Source organism: Nomascus leucogenys, chromosome 1a, assembly GCF_006542625.1.
Source record: "Nomascus leucogenys isolate Asia chromosome 1a, Asia_NLE_v1, whole genome shotgun sequence".
NCBI lineage: Eukaryota > Metazoa > Chordata > Mammalia > Primates > Hylobatidae > Nomascus > Nomascus leucogenys.
In genome coordinates this window covers 60,972,724-60,990,263 of record NC_044381.1, presented here as the reverse complement: position 1 = coordinate 60,990,263, position 17,540 = coordinate 60,972,724, and the positions used below count along the sequence as shown (strand labels likewise).

General features: G+C 37.2%; 1 protein-coding gene across 1 annotated transcript in view; it reads left to right on the top strand.

Moving 5' to 3' along the window:
* Window positions 1–8,702, top strand: part of TMC1 (transmembrane channel like 1) — a 154,204-nt gene extending 145,502 nt beyond the window's left edge. The window contains exons 18-20 of the mRNA XM_030814125.1: window positions 3,111–3,189; window positions 3,291–3,342; window positions 8,680–8,702. Of these exons, the coding sequence (XP_030669985.1) occupies window positions 3,111–3,189; window positions 3,291–3,342; window positions 8,680–8,702 (154 nt within the window). The remainder of the gene's footprint in view (window positions 1–3,110; window positions 3,190–3,290; window positions 3,343–8,679) is intronic.
* The last annotated feature ends 8,838 nt before the right edge of the window (window positions 8,703–17,540 follow it).

Here is a 17,540-nt window from a genome sequence, read left to right as displayed (position 1 = left end):
TCCATAAAGCAGATGGCAGTAAATATACAGAAATAATGATCCTCTAAGTTAATATTCCCCTCGGGGGCCCTATAGACTATATTTTAGGGGCAAGGGCTTAAAGGGTTTAAAAAATTTCCCTGTCCTTGTTGTTAGAGGGCCGTCAATAACTGTGTGTTCACGATAATAGAATCAGAGGACCAGAGGATCTTGGGAAGTTCCTGTAGTCTGTCCCTTCAAAGTCAGAAGTGATTTCCAAAGGGGAACTTGCCAGGTGACTTTTGTTTTCGTACAACTTTCATTGGCTTCTGACTCTTGGCCATCACAGATAAACTTAGACTCTAAGTAAAAGTATAGACGTGCTATGGAAGAGCCAAAAGCAGCGTCCATCTCTTCTTTCAGTCCCTGAGTGCCTCCTACATAGAATGTCTGGAGCTGCCACGACTCTCAGTCAGGGGGTAAATATTAAACAACCCCAGGGACACTTTAAGAACAAAGTTGATGCAAAGGATTTGGTTCATTTAAATAAAGGTAAAACGAGGAAATCTCAGGGAGAAAACTCCCAGTGGTTTGCAGTAAATGAGCAGGGATTCTGACCCAGTTATTGTCATGATCACAAGCCACATAAAGTAGTGAGGGCAGGTTTATCTTCTTCAATTTTATAATCTAAGAAATTGACTTACAGAAAGAAAGTGATTTTCCCTAGGCAAGAGAGAGAGTAAAATGGTCATAGAAGGACCTAAAGCAGATCCTTTCACAATAAATCCAGTGCTCTTCTTTATACCACGAGGCTTTCTGTGAGGGAGAGCTAATAACCTGTAGGGATAATTAAACAGTAAATCAGATTACCATTATATATTACATAACCTTGATAATGAGGTGCTATTAAGAATCTGATCGTAAATCTCTGGCACAGATGCATTAGAAAATGACCTACTGAATGCAGCATGTTTCACCAGATGGTCTTTGAAACAATTTTCTTTCTCTACATGTCCATGATACAGTGGCTTCTGAGAGCATGTTAATCAGTATCCTGTGGCCTTTGAGAGTCAAGGCCCTTTAGTGGTATGAATGAGGTGTTGTTTAAAACACACACACACGGACACACACACACACACACAAAATGTAAATGTCAGATTTTGTTACCATATTCTTACTTTATTAGGAGACATGTGTATTTTTAAGTGAAGAAGTGGCATTGTTCAAATGCCTTAATCCAAAGATTTAGTAATCGGTCCTAAGAGTGTTTAAAAGGAATTAACACTGCCTTTATTTCAGGTACTGTTTACACACTGACTCGTTTAATTCCCATAACAGCCTTGAGAAGTTGGCTTCATTAATCATACCATCAATAACACATTGAAATTCTGCCCCAAGTCAAGTGACTAATAAGTGGAATTTAAACTCATGTCTTCTCCTTATTTCCTACACTCACTTGCAGCACCAAACAGGGATCAGAATCAGTGGGAATTTCAGATGGGCTGAAAGCCACTTGTCCAAGGTGGTATAGACCCAGGGTCAGCACACTTTTCCTAATTCGAGGGCCAGGGGCAAATTAGGCCAAGAGGCAAAATTGAGGATCTTAATTAAGTAATTACTAACATAACCATTTAAAAGACAGAAAAACCATTCTTAATTCATGGGCCATACAAAACAGTCTGGCAGTCATCTTCAGCCTGCAGGACCTAGTTTGCTTTGATCTGGACAGCCTGGAGGAAAGCTGGCCCCATACGAGTGTCAAATAGATGTACTGAAAGGTTGATTGTGGTTCTGAGGTTCTGATTTAAAACCCAGATTTTAGCTTATTACTGAGTATATTTTTTCAAATTCTGAGATCTCATCTTCTATTTATGGGGCCCATACAATTGGCTTAGCTTTTTATTACCTTTAATTAGAGAATTGTACTAGTATTTTGAATTTCCCCCAGTGGATTATATTAAATCAACCTGGATGGCTTTTGGGTATCATAAAGCAGAGTTCAGGTTAGTTCTCTGCAGGCAGTTTCATTCCTTTGGAGACTAGAAAAAGATTTGTGAGGAATACTTATTTAACGTGCATTACAAGGCAGAAAATCATGGTGGATAAATAGAGAATTCCAGAACTTGAAAGGACTTGTGAAATCTTTGAGTTCATTTTCCAAATCTAGGAACTTTTCTAAGAAAATATTTATAATATACACCACACACACACACACACACACAAACATTTATTGAGCACCTATTTCATGCCAGATATTGCCCTGCATGCATTTATGTATGTAATTTTAGTTAAACTCCCATCACTCACGTAAGAGATAAACAAACTCAGCCAAACCATATCAATAATTGTGTTGCTAGCACCAGACGGCTCATAAAGGATACCGTCTTTCATTTTGGGGAGTAGAGGAAATGTGTTCAGTATCCAGTTATTTGCAGCAAAGAGTAATATAAGTTACCTTTTTTACTGTATTTTTTCTTTGTTTGTTTGTTCGTTTTGCCTTAAGTGAAGATAAGCATATTTATTTTTACAGAATTGTCTGGCTAGAATTTGCCCTTTCTAGAATGTAAATGTCATTTAAAATCCAAGAATATTCCTTTATACAACACTTTCTTTTTGAGGGAGAAAGAAATGCAAACAATACATTCTACGGAAAAAATTCCATGTTCATTATCTATGCCTATGAGGATTATATTCTTAGCTGCAAAGGCCAAAGGACGAAATTTAAGGCAGAAAGTCGTTTTCCTTTTTGTTCGACATATTCCCTAAGCTGCAGTAGGTTTTCCATTCTCTGGGATACCATTGCCATCCACTTTAAATGCTACTTTCAATTATAATTTAAACTGATTTTAATACATTTCCAGGAAAAAGCTAATATTAGGCAGTGTGAAATAGCAGACAGAGCAGGCTGTGGATCAGGAGCCTTGGGCCCCAACTTTCCAACTTCACCCCAGCTTCATCCCTATGTCATCCTGAGTGTATCTCTTTACCTCTCTGGACCTCAGCTTTTATCTATAAGACAGGAGATTTAGAGTAGAAAATAGCTTAATATTCATTCCCATGCTGATATTTCATAATTTACTGAATACAAATTTAAGAAGTATCTTGGGGAACTGAAATACACCTTACATTGTATTTTTTTCTCTTTAATTTAGTTTGGCCATCTATTATCTCAATGCTACTGCCAAGGGCCAGAAGGCAGCGAATCTAGATCTAAAAAAGAAGATGAAAATGGTAAGATACAATTTATTTCATAGAAATATTATCTTTATTAATGTCAAATAGTAGAAAACACTGAGAAATCTAATTTTTTTCCCTTATTTTTTATTGTGTAGCAAGCTTTGGAGAACAAAATGCGAAACAAGAAAATGGCAGCTGCACGAGCAGGTTGGAGATAAGTTTATGTTTGTAATTTTTCTTTTTCTTTCTTTCTTTTTTCTTTTTTTTTTTGCTTTTTCTCCATTGGATGGTGAGTGGCATTATTGCCATGAGCGAGTCATTCCACAATCCTTACCTTCCACCTTTTTAGCCCTTTTCAGGCATCACATCCAGGGGATTTGGTTGTTTTCTAGTGGGAGGAAAAAAGAGAAATGAAAATGTGGGCATGTAAACTTGGCAGTAGTGATTTTTAAAAGTGACCTTGAAAATGCGCAGAAAATGAAGAAATCTCGCATATAGTCATATACAAACAGCAGATACAAATGCAGATGCTCTCCTGCCCATGTTGACTATTTTCATACATGGAAGGATGTGGCGAGAAGATCCCAAGAGGGTCCTCTGGGCTTTCCACCACTGATTGCCAGAAGCCCTTTCTAATCCATTAAACTTTCTTTTTTTAAAAACCTCTTTAATTTTTAAAATATTACATTAAAGCCAACTTCCAGTTGCCAAAATTAATAATATACTTTGAGTTCCCCATGGAAAGGTGATACCTAAGAACTTCAGTGAAAACGTTTTCCAACTTTGTCCTCACTCCTAACTTTAAAACTCTTTACATTAGTAGGACTGTTTCCCCACTGCAAGTAATAAAACACTCAAATTGGTTTAATTAAGAAAGAGTAATTTATTCGACCACACAAATGCGGGGAAATGGTATGTATGGCTTCAGGCCACTTTTTAAAAAATATATATATATTTTTATTATACTTTAAGTTCTAGGGTACATGTGCACAACGTGCAGGTTTGTTACATGTGTATACATGTGCCATGTTGGTGTGCTGCACCCATTAACTCGTCATTTACATTAGGTATATCTCTTAATGCTATCCTGCTCCCAGCCCCCCACCCCACAACAGGCCCTGGTGTGTGATGTTCCCCTTCCTGTGTCCAAGTGTTCTCATTGTTCAATTCCCACCTATGAGTGAGAACATGTGGTGTTTGGGTTTTCGTCCTTGGCGATAGTTTGCTGAGAATGATGGTTTCCAGCTTCATCCATGTCCCTACAACGGACATGAACTCATCATTTTTTATGGCTGCATAGTATTCCATGGTGTATATGTGCCACATTTTCTTAATCCAGTCTATCATTGATGGACATTTGGGTTGGTTCCAAGTCTTTGCTATAGTGAATAGTGCCTCAATAAACATACGTGTGCATGTGTCTTTATAGCAGCATGATTTATAACCCTTTGGGTATATACTCAAAAGATTTTTTTTTTTTTTGAGACCTGGTCTGGCTTTGTGGTGCAGGCTGGAGGGCAGTGGTATGATCTTGGCTCACTACAGCTCCAACTTCCCAGGCTGAAGTGATCCTTCCTCCTCAGCCTCCTGAGTAGTGGGGACAGTGCACACCACCATGCCTGGCTAATTTTTAATTTTTTTGTAGAAGTGAGGTCTTGCTAAGTTGCCCAGGCTGCTCTCAAACTCTTGGGCTCAAGTGATCTTCTCTTTTTGGCCTCCCAAAGTGTTGGGATTACAAGCATGAGCCACTGTGCCCAGCCTTCAGGGCACTTTTTATTTTAAGTTTAGAACAGGGTCAGGTCTGAGCCCACCTCTCTGTGATCTCTGAAGCTAAACTTCTTTCACATTGGCTGACCTTTATGGCAGCAGGAATGGATGCAGCAACTTCCAGTGCCATGTCCTTAGACTGTAAAACTTTCCTAGAAATTCCTCAACCGCTCCTCCTTTCAGATTGGCCCCATATGGGTCATGTGTCCATCCTTGTGCCAGTCACTGTGTCTGAATATGGTAAGTTACTGAAGTCAGTCAGAACCCACCCTTGGAGCTGGGATTGGTCTGTTTTCCTGACACATGAAATGCACTGGGGAGGGCACACCTACCTAAGAGAAGGGGAGAAGGATGCTGGGTGTCCCCAAACAACAAATGTTCAAGACTTGGTTTTGTTGCCTTCTTTATGCTTAGCCTTTTTTCTTTTTCCTCTCTCTTTTCTATCTAGCATGCATAAATATAAAGTCAAATGCTGGGTGCTGAATTAGATGATTACAGTGATGTACAGTTATCAGACTAGTTTTTAATGAAATTTTTAATTTTTTAAATCAATACTACATGTGTGCATAATTTAGAGTTTCATTTAGAATTTCATAATTCTATAAGGCTTATCATGAAAACAGCATCTTCTTCTGCCTCCTACACCAGTTTTGCTCTCTTCACCTCCCCTCCACTGAACTACCCTAAGACAAACACTGTCAATTTTTTTAGTTGATTTTTAGATATTTATCTCCAAATTACCTAATTTTGTTGTAATTTCTTGACTTTTTAGTTTTAAGTATTATCTATTAAAATTATTAACTACAATGGATATAATAATTTTAATAGATAATACGTACACATTTTTTATACTCTTGCCCCAGTCTCTCTATGCATTCTACCTATGTAGTTATGTTATTATTTTGGTTAGGCCAGTATACATTATTATGGACACACAGTCTTCACAGCTGAGCCAAGTAGTAAACTATGATACTTGTGCATACTTTAAAATTTTCTCAGGATTCATAATTCATAATTTCTCTTTTTAAACATTTTCTTATTTTTTATATATTTTTTCAGTGATGCATTTAATTTCCAAATCTCTGCTATTTATTGAGTTATACTCTCAATATATTCAGACATATTGGGTTATCTATCCATTTCATTTCCTTGGAGAAATCTTTCCCAGAATCTTCTACACTTCTCCAATTTCAACTGGTGTGTGTCTGGGATACAAACCTTTCATTTTTCTTCACTGTCATTCAGCAGGATCTCTGTCACTTTATCCTGTTTTGGATATTGTGTTTTCCATTTTCTCCAACTTCCTTTCTTTTGGTTTGCTCACATTTTGCAGGTAAGAAAGGGTATGTGAGAGGCAAATTTTCTGAGACCGTACAGGTCTGAAATTGTTCTTCTCTTACTCTCCCTTTTGACTCATAGTTTGGGTGTCAAAAATACTCATCTAATTATATTAGAAATAATATCCCTTCAAAACATTTTTTCAGAGGTTTCCAATTGCCTTTTAGATTCCACAATTGCTCTTGAGAAGTTTAAAGCCATTGTGATTCTTAGTCTTTCTTGAGCAACTTGTATTTTTGATTATCTGTTTGGTTTTCCAATCTGGAAAGTTCTAGGGTCTCCTTATCTGCATGTTTGGAATTTCATGATGGTGTGTCTTGCATGGATCTATTTTTATCTCTTGTGTACTCATCAATGTGTGTCTTGCATGGATCTATTTTTATCTCTTGTGTACTCATCAGTGTGTGTCTTGCATGGATCTATTTTTATCCCTTGTGTACTCATCAGTGGGTTCTTTTCCTCTTTGGTTGAAGGGAATTTTCTTGAATTGTTTACAAATTCTTTCCATCCATTTTCTGTTTTTTTTTTTTTTTGCATGTGGAATTTCTAATTTATTTTTCCTCCTTAAATTCCTTTTGTCTCTTTGCTTTACCCATGAACATTTCCTTATCTTTAAATTTTAACATTTCTCTTGGCCTTTTCACTTTTGCTGTCATAATTTTAGTTTCTGCAAGCTGTTTTGTTCTTTAATTCTTCTTTTTTAAACAGCATGCTGTTCTTGTTTAATGACTGCAATGGCTTGTTTTGTCTTTATGAGAATATTAATAACCCTTTTTGACGTTTCTTTGCCTTTGATAGTCTGTTTTCTCTAAGCTGTTCTGTCCTTCTTCTTCCCCTGCTTGGTGATTCCCCTGCTTCGTGACCCTCAGCTCATATTTCAGGGTAGGATGCAAAGGTGGGTTTCGAAGCTCTAAGTACATGGATGGGGCTTGTGGGCAGATCCTCATTGGAGGACTCTGCCTGGGCTGCCGCTGAATCCCCATGTCAGTATTTTTAGGCTTTTCCTCTTAGGCTGATCAGATTCCTCAAGAAAATTACTTCCGAACTCCTGCCCAGAGAGTAAAGATTTGCCTGGTAAATCTGTAGCACCTGAGTGGGAAAAAAGACATGGGTGGGGCTCAGCTTTCAGCCTACAAATGCTCACTTAGCCCCCTATTTTTACTGCGGCACTCCTTGTGGTCTTCTAGCCCAGAAGCATCTCTGTTTTACTCTTTTTAGAAAAAATTATTCCAGTCTTCTGCCAGATTAAAGGCGGTGGGGGGTGGGGAGCAATTATTCATTTGTACCAGGTGAAGCCGATCTCAGACTCTAACTGCTGCTGCTTCGTTTTTTAATAACCCCCACCCCTTCGCCCCACCAAGCTTGACTTGCTTCTTAAATAGCTAAAACATCCTCTTTGTATTGGTTCCTTACTTCCAGAGGTACCTGTTGCTGCAAATTACTGAACATTTTGGAGATTTTATGTGTAAATTATGTTGCTTACTGTCTTTTTCCTTCCCTGGCTTAGCTTTTCAGTTAGAATTGATAAGTCATTATCATTAATCTGTCTGCTTTCCAGCTTCTAAAATTTCATCATTGTTTTCTCTTCCCCTATTTTCCCCCTCCTTGTAGGTTTATGCAACCTTCTCCATCTTCCTCCCCAACCCCCTCAAAATTTCTTGACTGTCATGTTTGTGAAAGGGTGAAAGTTCAATTCAATGTATTTACCTCTGCAGTTGAGGCAAACCTTTGTATTTCCTACACTAGGAGAGCAATGGTTTTATGTCCATCTTCACTCTGTGCATCCCACAGTGCTTACCTAGGGTTTTGTTTTGAAATAGAGTCTGGGATGGAGTCTACTTTAGTGGGGATTTATTAGAATTGTCTAGTCTTTGCAGAAGATGAGGTGGTTGAAGCACATGCATCACATATACCAGCAGTGCTTTTGTATAATTTAATATTATCAAATTAGTACTTAAGAACGGAAAATTCTGACTTATAAGATCTAAATTCTAATTAAGGCTTATTGTTATCTTTATTGTTTTAAATGATAATATAATGCTATAGCATGCTATTCATCTGATATTTTTTCCATAATATGTATGGCCACCCAGTAAACACCTACTGAATATCTACTGAAAAATGAGAAACTCTTTTACTGGAAAAATATAAAATATTCATCACATAAGCAATAACATATAAATGTTACAAAAAAAGTAGTGCATTCATTCTGCCTTGTTTAGAATTTGTGAAGCCTTTGCAAACTAAGAAACATGGAAATATTTTGAACATTAAAATGCTAAATATTATGGGAAAGTAGAGCACATTTGGACAATACAGATTTCTGGCCACTTCATTCAGAACCATTAAGCACACTGAAAGCTACATTTTTATTTGCCTCCTGTTCATCTTCTCTCTCTCTCCTTGTTTTTTTTTTTTTTTTTTCTGTTTTGTGAACAGCTGCAGCTGCTGGTGGCCAGTAATAAGTATCCTGAGAGCCCAGAAAAGGTACACTTTGCCTTGCTGTTTAAAAGTAATGCAATATGTGAAGGCCCAGAGAACAAGCACTGTGGAACTGCTATTTTCCTGTTCTACCCCTGATGGATTTTCAAGGTCATGCTGGCCAATTAAGGCATCATCAGTCCTACCTGAGCAACAAGAATCTAAACCTTATTCCAAGTCAGAAACTGTTTCTGCGCAGCCACACTCTCCCCTGCTCCATTTCGTGAATATTTTTTTTTTTGAACAAATTGAGTTTAGAAGTGAGTGTAATCCAGCAATACAGTTTACTGGTTTAGTTGGTGGGTTAATTAAAAAAAATTTGCTCATATGAACTTTCATTTTATATATTTCTTTTGCCTTAGTTTCCTTAAACTGAGAGCAGAAATATTTCACCCTTTTTCCTCTAAGTTCAGAAATATCTGCGAAAAGTACTCATTGTAATCATTCATTAACTCACTTTTTGAAACCAATACCTTATTTTCTCTTTTTTTCTACCCATCTCCCCAGCCATGCGCCCCACAGATATATTCCCAAAACCTTTGTATTTGGTGCTGGGTTCAGTATGAAAAGAAATAGGGTTTTTAGAAGAAAAAAAAATCCTATGTGAATTGGGGCCTGGATAGCACTGAGTTGAAGATCTCTTACTTTGACAAGGTACACGAGTCTCATACAACCTAGCTTTTTATGAGTTAAAATTAAAAAAAAAGGAAAGACATCATAAATGACTGCTGTTCTCTCACAGTGTGCTCATTTGTCTTCCAACGATCATGTTATCAGTGGTGAATCCATACAGGTCTGCATCAAACTCGATATGATTTTTGCCTCCGTGGAGGGAAGAATTTAGCTGAGGGGCAGAAGTAGGTTTAAGGCAGAGGGAGAGATCAAGGCAAGTTCTAGAGCAGAAGTGAAGGTTTATTAAAAAGTTTTACAGCAGGAACAAAAGGAAATAAAATATACTTGGAAGAGAGCCAAGTGGGCAAATTGAGAGTTCCAAGTGCCCTGTTCAGCTTTGACCTGATGTTCTACACACTGGCATGGTTCTGGAGTTTGCATCTCTCCCTTCTTGATTTTTTTGGGGGATCGGCTGTCCGTGTAGACGGTGGCCTGCCAGCAGTTGGAAGGAGCTATGTGTACAATGTGTTACTGAAGTTGTGTGCATTCTCACTTGTGACGTTTTCCCTTACCATTCCAGCGTTCCTAGAGGAAGGTCATATACCAGTTAAACTCTGCCATTTTGCTTAGTGGGCATGCTTGAGCCCACTCGCCGAACTCCTAAGATCTCCAGCTCAGGTGTTTTCTATCTATTGGGAGACTGTCTTTCCCTGGCACTGGTTGCCACCAAGTATTATTTTAGAGAGATGGTTTAACAGCCACCTGACCATCACCTAATGGGCACCTGACATTCCTGTGGGACGGGTTGGGTGGGGGGGCTCTCTTGCCCTGCTTATGTTTTTATGTTTGCCTAACTACCTACTCTAAAAATCATATCCTGTAAGCTTAGATTCTAATGTTCTGTAGTTTTTTTCTTTGCTTTTTTTGTTAAGGTCAGGAAAACACACTTATCCATATATTCTATATATAGATAAGTTTAAGCATTATTATGGATTTACAGTTTGAATTGACTTTAAGTAGTAAAACTCAATGCCCTCACTAGCCTTGTTGTATGACTTTAATTGCGTATCTAACTCAATGTGCCTTTCCAAAGCTAAGCCAATTTGCCTGCCATTCCCTGCAGTTGACTTGCTGATTTTTATTATCCTGTCTCTGAGTTTCTCTTTCTTTTCGATCATCAAAAGGCAGCCATAGAATAATTGCACTGTTTCCCTGCCAATTCTAAACTTTATTCCTCTGGTTATCTTTTTCAGATTAACTTCCATTCTCAATCTTATCACTCCCTTTTTAGGATTCCTTGGGCTCTTATGTCTTTAATTCAGAGTCTAATTATTTATATTGATTTTCATGTGATTTGTAATGGTTCCTTATTATTTTTTGAATGCATGGATTATCTTTCTTGTCCTGATTGTAAATTCTCTGTGAGCAGGGTTTATATCTTCTAACTCTTTTGTATGCCTAGTATAGTGCTGTGCACAAGTAGGCGCTGAATAAATGCTTGTTAATTAAATTGAATCAATTTAACTTACAGCAATTGTGTTATGAGACAAAAACTTCTGTTATCTGCATGAAAAGATTTTACTAAGGTGTAAGAAATGGATTATCTGTTGATAGGCTGAGTTTATTATTGAATTAGACTATAATGCAGATGAGTAAATAAAGGTAGTGTTTATTTCTACTTGGATCATTTTTGCACTGTGTAGTAGTAAGATTAGCAAATTGAGTTATTGTTTTGTCGCATTTACAATGTGGATTGCACTTCCTTCTCTTGGTCTACATCATAAAGATGATGAGAGATGACAAACTGTTCCCCAAAGACATTCATCTCCTAGAGGCAATGTACTTTTAGAACGAATGTTCACGTAACAGACATTCAGACATGATATGCCGAGTTTCAATAGTTCCATAAATTAAAAAATATGTTGAATTTTTATAGCATCTAAATACTCACCTGATATAAGTTAAGCACCTTTTGAAATTTTAACCCTTTCAGTCCCCAGAGAATTGTTGAAAATATTTTCATATTACTATATGGACAAGAATCTGAAACAGTGAAGACCACTTCCAAAGCCGTTTTATGGCTATTCAGAGAATAGCCTTCCACTAGGATGATCTGATTGCTCTTATTTATTTCTGTATCTTCATTTCCATATCTTTAGAAGGCAAATAAGCAAACAAAATCTTCATTTCCATATCTTTAGAAGGCAAAGAAGCAAACAAAAATCTAGTCTTCACCTTTTATTCTTTCTGAGAAAAATAAAAAACTCCGAGAAATATGTGCAAAAACTGGATTTACTTATCTAAAGAGCTTTGCTGTTCACTTGAAAAACTAAGAAGCTGCATTTCAACACATTCTTTGAATTATTTATTTAGGCTTCTCAGACACATAGTTTAAGTTTTATCAAAGGGTTTATATTAACAAAATTTTGACCTGAGCTATGTTTTCCTATCTTGATGGATCTCTACAAGTATGAGAGCCAGAAATATAACCAAAAGAATAAGTAAACAGGGTTTCAAAAACAAGAGACTCAAGAATGAGATTTGCATGTGTTCTCAGCTCTCAATGCACATATGCACTTGCATTCTTGGAGGAGACTTTGAGACCTAACCTTGATGTTAAAAAAAAAAAAAAACCACAAAACTGTAGTCATAGCCTTTATTCCCATATAACTCCTGTAAGAAGGAAATGCCATTACATGATGGTATCAGGAATTCTTAAGCCCCTTCATGAGCTATCTTTTTCTCGAAGTTCTTTTGTAACAGATCACTTTGGCTATTTGGCCTCAAATTGTCCAGCTGCCTTTTCCAGGACTGATTTTGATGACTCAGCAGTTACGAATAATGAAAAAATGTGTACATAAAATACTCGTCCTCTTCTGACAAGTTAGATGTTGTATTACACACATTTTCTTCATATATACCACAAAGAAGTTTCCATACAAATCCTATGGTTATTTAAAAATTTATAAAATGGTATTTATTAATGATAGCACATTTGAAAAATGTTAATAAAATAAAAATGTAGAAGAAGTCCCACAATTCCACCACTCAAAATAACTTCTGTTAACATTTTTTCTTTCAGATTCACAATTATATATGCACAGACTCAATAAAAAAGTATGGATCATAAGATATATCTAGTTTTATCCCACTTTTTAATTAAACATTTTCCTATGTCACAAAAATTACTTCAGGACATCTTAATAGGTATAAAGTATTCCTCTACATTAATATAGCATAATTAGTTTAACTACTCTACTTTGTACACTTAATTTAAAGATTAAATTACAAAGATTAACTTTACATTAAAGTAGAAGGATTAACTTTAAATTTGACTCCTTTTAGAACACATTTTTGTGTCAAGGCATTGACGGTCAATATAGACTTTTAAATCAATATATACACATTTTAACGCAGCTGTGGTCAACATATGGATCAATTATATTACTTACTACCACTTAATAGGTTTCCTGTTTCATAGCAATGAGCCTTAGAAGTCACTAAATTTTTCTCTTTATACTATTTTATTTGTGGTTACATAAACTCTCTATAGGAATTATCTCTTTTTCTTTTAAAGAAGTTTTAAGGTTAAGGAAAATATTTAAAACCATTATTTGGAAGCCAAATCTCACATGATGCATAAAATCAAGTATCATCTACATCTGATAACCAATCCAAAGTGCCACGTGTGAAATTAACTTTTTTTCTGTTTGATTTAGAAATCTTTGGTATTAGTTACATTTATGTTTGGATTTTATTAAAAATAACTGGTCCAATATTATTCTCTCACTCGATGAAAACAGATAGTGTCCCTGATATTTTATTATGATTTGAATTTTTGTATTGTCACTTTCATGAAGGTCATGTTTTTCAGGTTACTATCAGGGTTCAGAAATAAAGCCCATGGGACAATAGGGGGAAATGGCAGATAGGAGGCAGGACTAACTTGCAGCTCCCACTCAGACAAACAGAACAGCATGTGGAGATTCACATTGTGAACTTTTGCTCCAAGAAATACTACAGAAACATACCAGGAAAGCCAAGAAAGTCCACAGACTCTTTGGAGGAAGCAGCTTGCCTCTGCAGGCTCTGTGAGACAGCCAAAAAACTGTGAGTGCACAAAGTGTGAGGGGTAACATCCGCCCCCAAACACACATACTGGAGAACCTGAAGGCCCAGATCACAGGAGAAGGATTAGCCTTACTTGGAGATGAGATAAATTTAGAAATCAAGCGAAATACAGGGGATAGAGGAAGCAGTGGGAAGAGCCCTGTGGGCACTCTTGGTCCCAAGGGAAGCCATTTCTGACTTTGTCTTGCAGGGGCCCTTGGGGAGGACTGCCAGTACAATTGAGGAAAGACCACAGGGAAAAGGAAATTCCCATCTGCACTTCGTAACAATTTTGACTGAACACAAAGTTTCTCGGACATAATCTGGCAGAGGGGGCGAACTGGGAGTGCTGATACTAGTAAAGTTGCAGCAAGCAGGGAGGTGTGAAACCTGAAAGTCCTGCTTGCTTTCTCACCAGGGAAGCTTGTATCCTAGGGCAAATTCTCAGCCTTGCTCACCAGCTACCTCAAAATAAACTCAGTGCTATTGATGGGGCACAGTGGGAGAGAGACTGGCCATTCAAACTGCATGAGATCTGGGTGAGACCTGTCACTGCTGTCTTTCCCCCACTTCCCTGGTGACCGATATGATGCAGCAGAGGCAGCTATAATCCCCCTGAAAACATAACTTCAGTAGCCTGGGAACCACACCTCCATCCCCTACAGCAGCCGCAGCAAGCCTCACCCAAGGAGAGTCTGAGCTCAGACATACCTAATCCTGTCCCGACCTGAGGGTCTTTCTCTAACCCCACTGGTAGCCAAAGACAAAGGATATCATCTCTTGGGAGCTCTATGGTCCCGCCTACAGCCTGAGAAACCCAAATACTTATCTAGGCCACCTTAGGGCAAACTTGTATTCTCCCTATACTACCACAGCTGTTGCTCTCTTGAAAATGCCACCTCCCGGCCAGAGGCCAACTAACACAAAACCAGCACACTAAACAAAACCACAACTAAGGACCCCCACAGAGTCCACTTCGCTCCCCTGCTACATCCAGTCCACCGGAGCAGGTGCTGATATCCATGGGTAAGAAACCTGAAGATGAATCACATCACAGGACTCTTTGCAGACACCCTCCAGTACCAGCCTGGAGCCCAGTAGCTCTGCTGGGTGGCTAGACCCAGAAGAGAAATAACAATCACTGCAGTTTGGCTCTCAGTAAGCCCATCCCTAGAGAAAGTGGGAGAGCACCACATCAAGGGAGCACCCTGTGGGGCACAAGAATCAGATCAGCAGCCCGTGAGCCCCAGATCTTCCCTCTGACATAATCTCCTCAAATGAGAAAGAACAAGAAAAAAATTTTGATAATATGACAAAACAATGTTCTTTAACCTCCCCCAAAGAGCACTCTAGCTCATCAGCAATGGATCCAAACCAAGAAGAAATCTCTGAATTGCCAGAAAAAGAATTCAGAAGGTCTCTTATTAAGCTAATTAAAGAGGCACCAGGGAAAGGTGAATTCCAACTTAAAGAAATTAAAAAAAATACAGGATATGAGTGGAAAAACCTCCAGTGAAATAGGTAGCATAAATAAAAAACAATCACAACTTCTGGAAATGAAAAACACACTTAGAGAAATGCAAAATGCACTGGAAAGTCTCAGCAATAGAATTGAACAAGTAGAAGAAAGAACTTCAGAGCTCAAAGACCAGGCTTTTTAATTAACCCAATGTGACAAAGACAAAGAAAAAGGATTAAAAATGACAAAGCCTCCAAGAAGTTTGGGATTATGTTAAATGACTAAACCTAAGAATAAGTGGTGTTCCTGATGAAGAAGAGAAATCTAAAACTTTGGAAAACATATTTGAGAAAATAATTGAGGAAAACTTCCCTGGCCTTGCTAGCGATCTAGATATCCAAATACAAGAAGCTCATAAAACACCCAGGAAATTCATTGCATAAGATTATTGCCTAGGCACATAGCCATACAGTCAAGATGAAGGAAACAATCTTAAGAGCTGTGTGGCAAAAGCATCAGTTATCCTATAAAGGAAAACCTGTTGGATTAACAGCAGATTTCTCAGCAGAAACCCTACAAACTGGAAGGGATTCCTACAAGCTACAAGAAAGGATCACCTACAAGCTAGATGGGGTCTCATCTTTATCCTCCTTAAATAAAACATTTACCAGACAAGAATTTTGTGTCCAGCAAAACTGAGATTCATAAATGAAGAAAAGATACAGTGTTTTTCAGATAAATGAATGCTGACAGAATTCACCATTACCAAGCCAATACTACAAGAACTGCTAAAAGAAGCTCTAAATCCTGAAACAAATCCTAGAAATACACCAAAACAGGACTTTCTTAAAGCATAAATCTCACAGGATCTATAAAACAATAACACAATGAAAAAAAAACCAAGATATTTAGGCAAGAACTAGCATGACAAATAGAAGAATACCTCACATCTCAATATTAACATTGAATATAAATGGCCTAAATGCTCCACTTAAAAGATACAGAATGGCAGAAGAGGTAAGAATTCACCAACCAAGTATTTGCTGTCTTCAAGAGACTCACTTAACACAGGACTCACATAAACTTAAGGTAAAGGGGTAGAAAAAGATATTCCATGCAATTGAACACCAAAGGTGAGTAGGAGTAGCTATTTCTATATCAAACAAAACAGACTTTAAAGCAACAACAGTTAAAAAAGACAAAGAGGGACATTATACAATGATAACAGGGCCAAACAGGAAAATGACATAATCCTAAATATATATGCACCTAACACTGGAACTCCCAAATTTATAAAACAATTACTACTAGACTTAAGAAATGAGACAGACGGCAACACAATAATTGTGGGGGACTTTAATACTCCACTGACAGCAGTAGACAGGTCATCAAGACAGAAAATCGACAAAGTAACAATAGATTTAAAAATATACCATAGAACAAATAGACTTAACAGATATATACAGAACATTCTATCCAACAACTGAAGAATATACATTCTACTCATCACCATGTGGAACATTTTCTAAGATAGACCATATGATAAGCCACAAAACAAGCTTCAATACATTTAAGAAAATCAAAATTATACCAAGTATTCTCTCAGGCCACAGTGGAATAAAACTGGAAATCAACTCCAAAAGGAACCCTCAAAACCACACAAATGCATGGGAATTATACAACATGCTCCTGAATGATTGTTGGGTCAACAATAAAATCAAGATGGAAATGAAAAAATTCTTTGAACTGAACAATAATAGTGACACAACCTATCAAAACCTCTGGGATACAGTGAAAGTAATGCTAAGAGGAAAGTTCATAGCATTAAATGCCTATGTCAAAAAGTCTAAAAGAGCATAAATAGACATTCTAAGGTCACACCTCAAGGAACTAGAGAAACAAGAAGAAATCAAATCCAAATCCAGCAAAAGAGAATAAACAACAAAGATCAGAGCAAACTAAGGGAATCTAAAACAAAAAAATCCAAAAGATAAATAAAACAAAAAGCTGCTCCTTTGAAGAGATAAACAAAATTGATGGACTATTAGCAAGATTAACCAAGAAAAGAAGAGAGAAGATGCAAACAAGCTCAATTAGAAATGAAACAGGAGATATTACAACTAATACCACAGAAATACAAAAGATTATTCAAGGTTACTATGAACACTTTTATGCACACCAACTAGAAAATCTAAAGGAGAGGGATAAATTCCTGGAAATATACAACCCTCTTAGATCAAACCATGAAGAAATAGAAACTCCGAACAGACCAATAACAAGCAGTGAGATTGAAATGTTAATTTAAAAAATTACAACAAAACAGAGTCCAGGACCAGAGGGATTCACAGTTGAATTCTATCAGACAGAATTCAGATGGTTGAATTCTATCAGAAGAATTGGTACCAATCCTATTGACACTATTTCACAAGATAGGGAAAGAGAATCCTCTCTAAATCATTCTATGAAGCCATTATCACCCTAATATCAAAACCAGGAAAGGGATCACAAAAAAGAAAACTACAGACCAATATCCTTGATGAACATAGATGTAAAAATCTTCAACAAATCCTAACAGAATCCAACAGCATATCAAAAAGATAATCCACCATGATCAAGGTGGTTTCATACCAGGGATGCA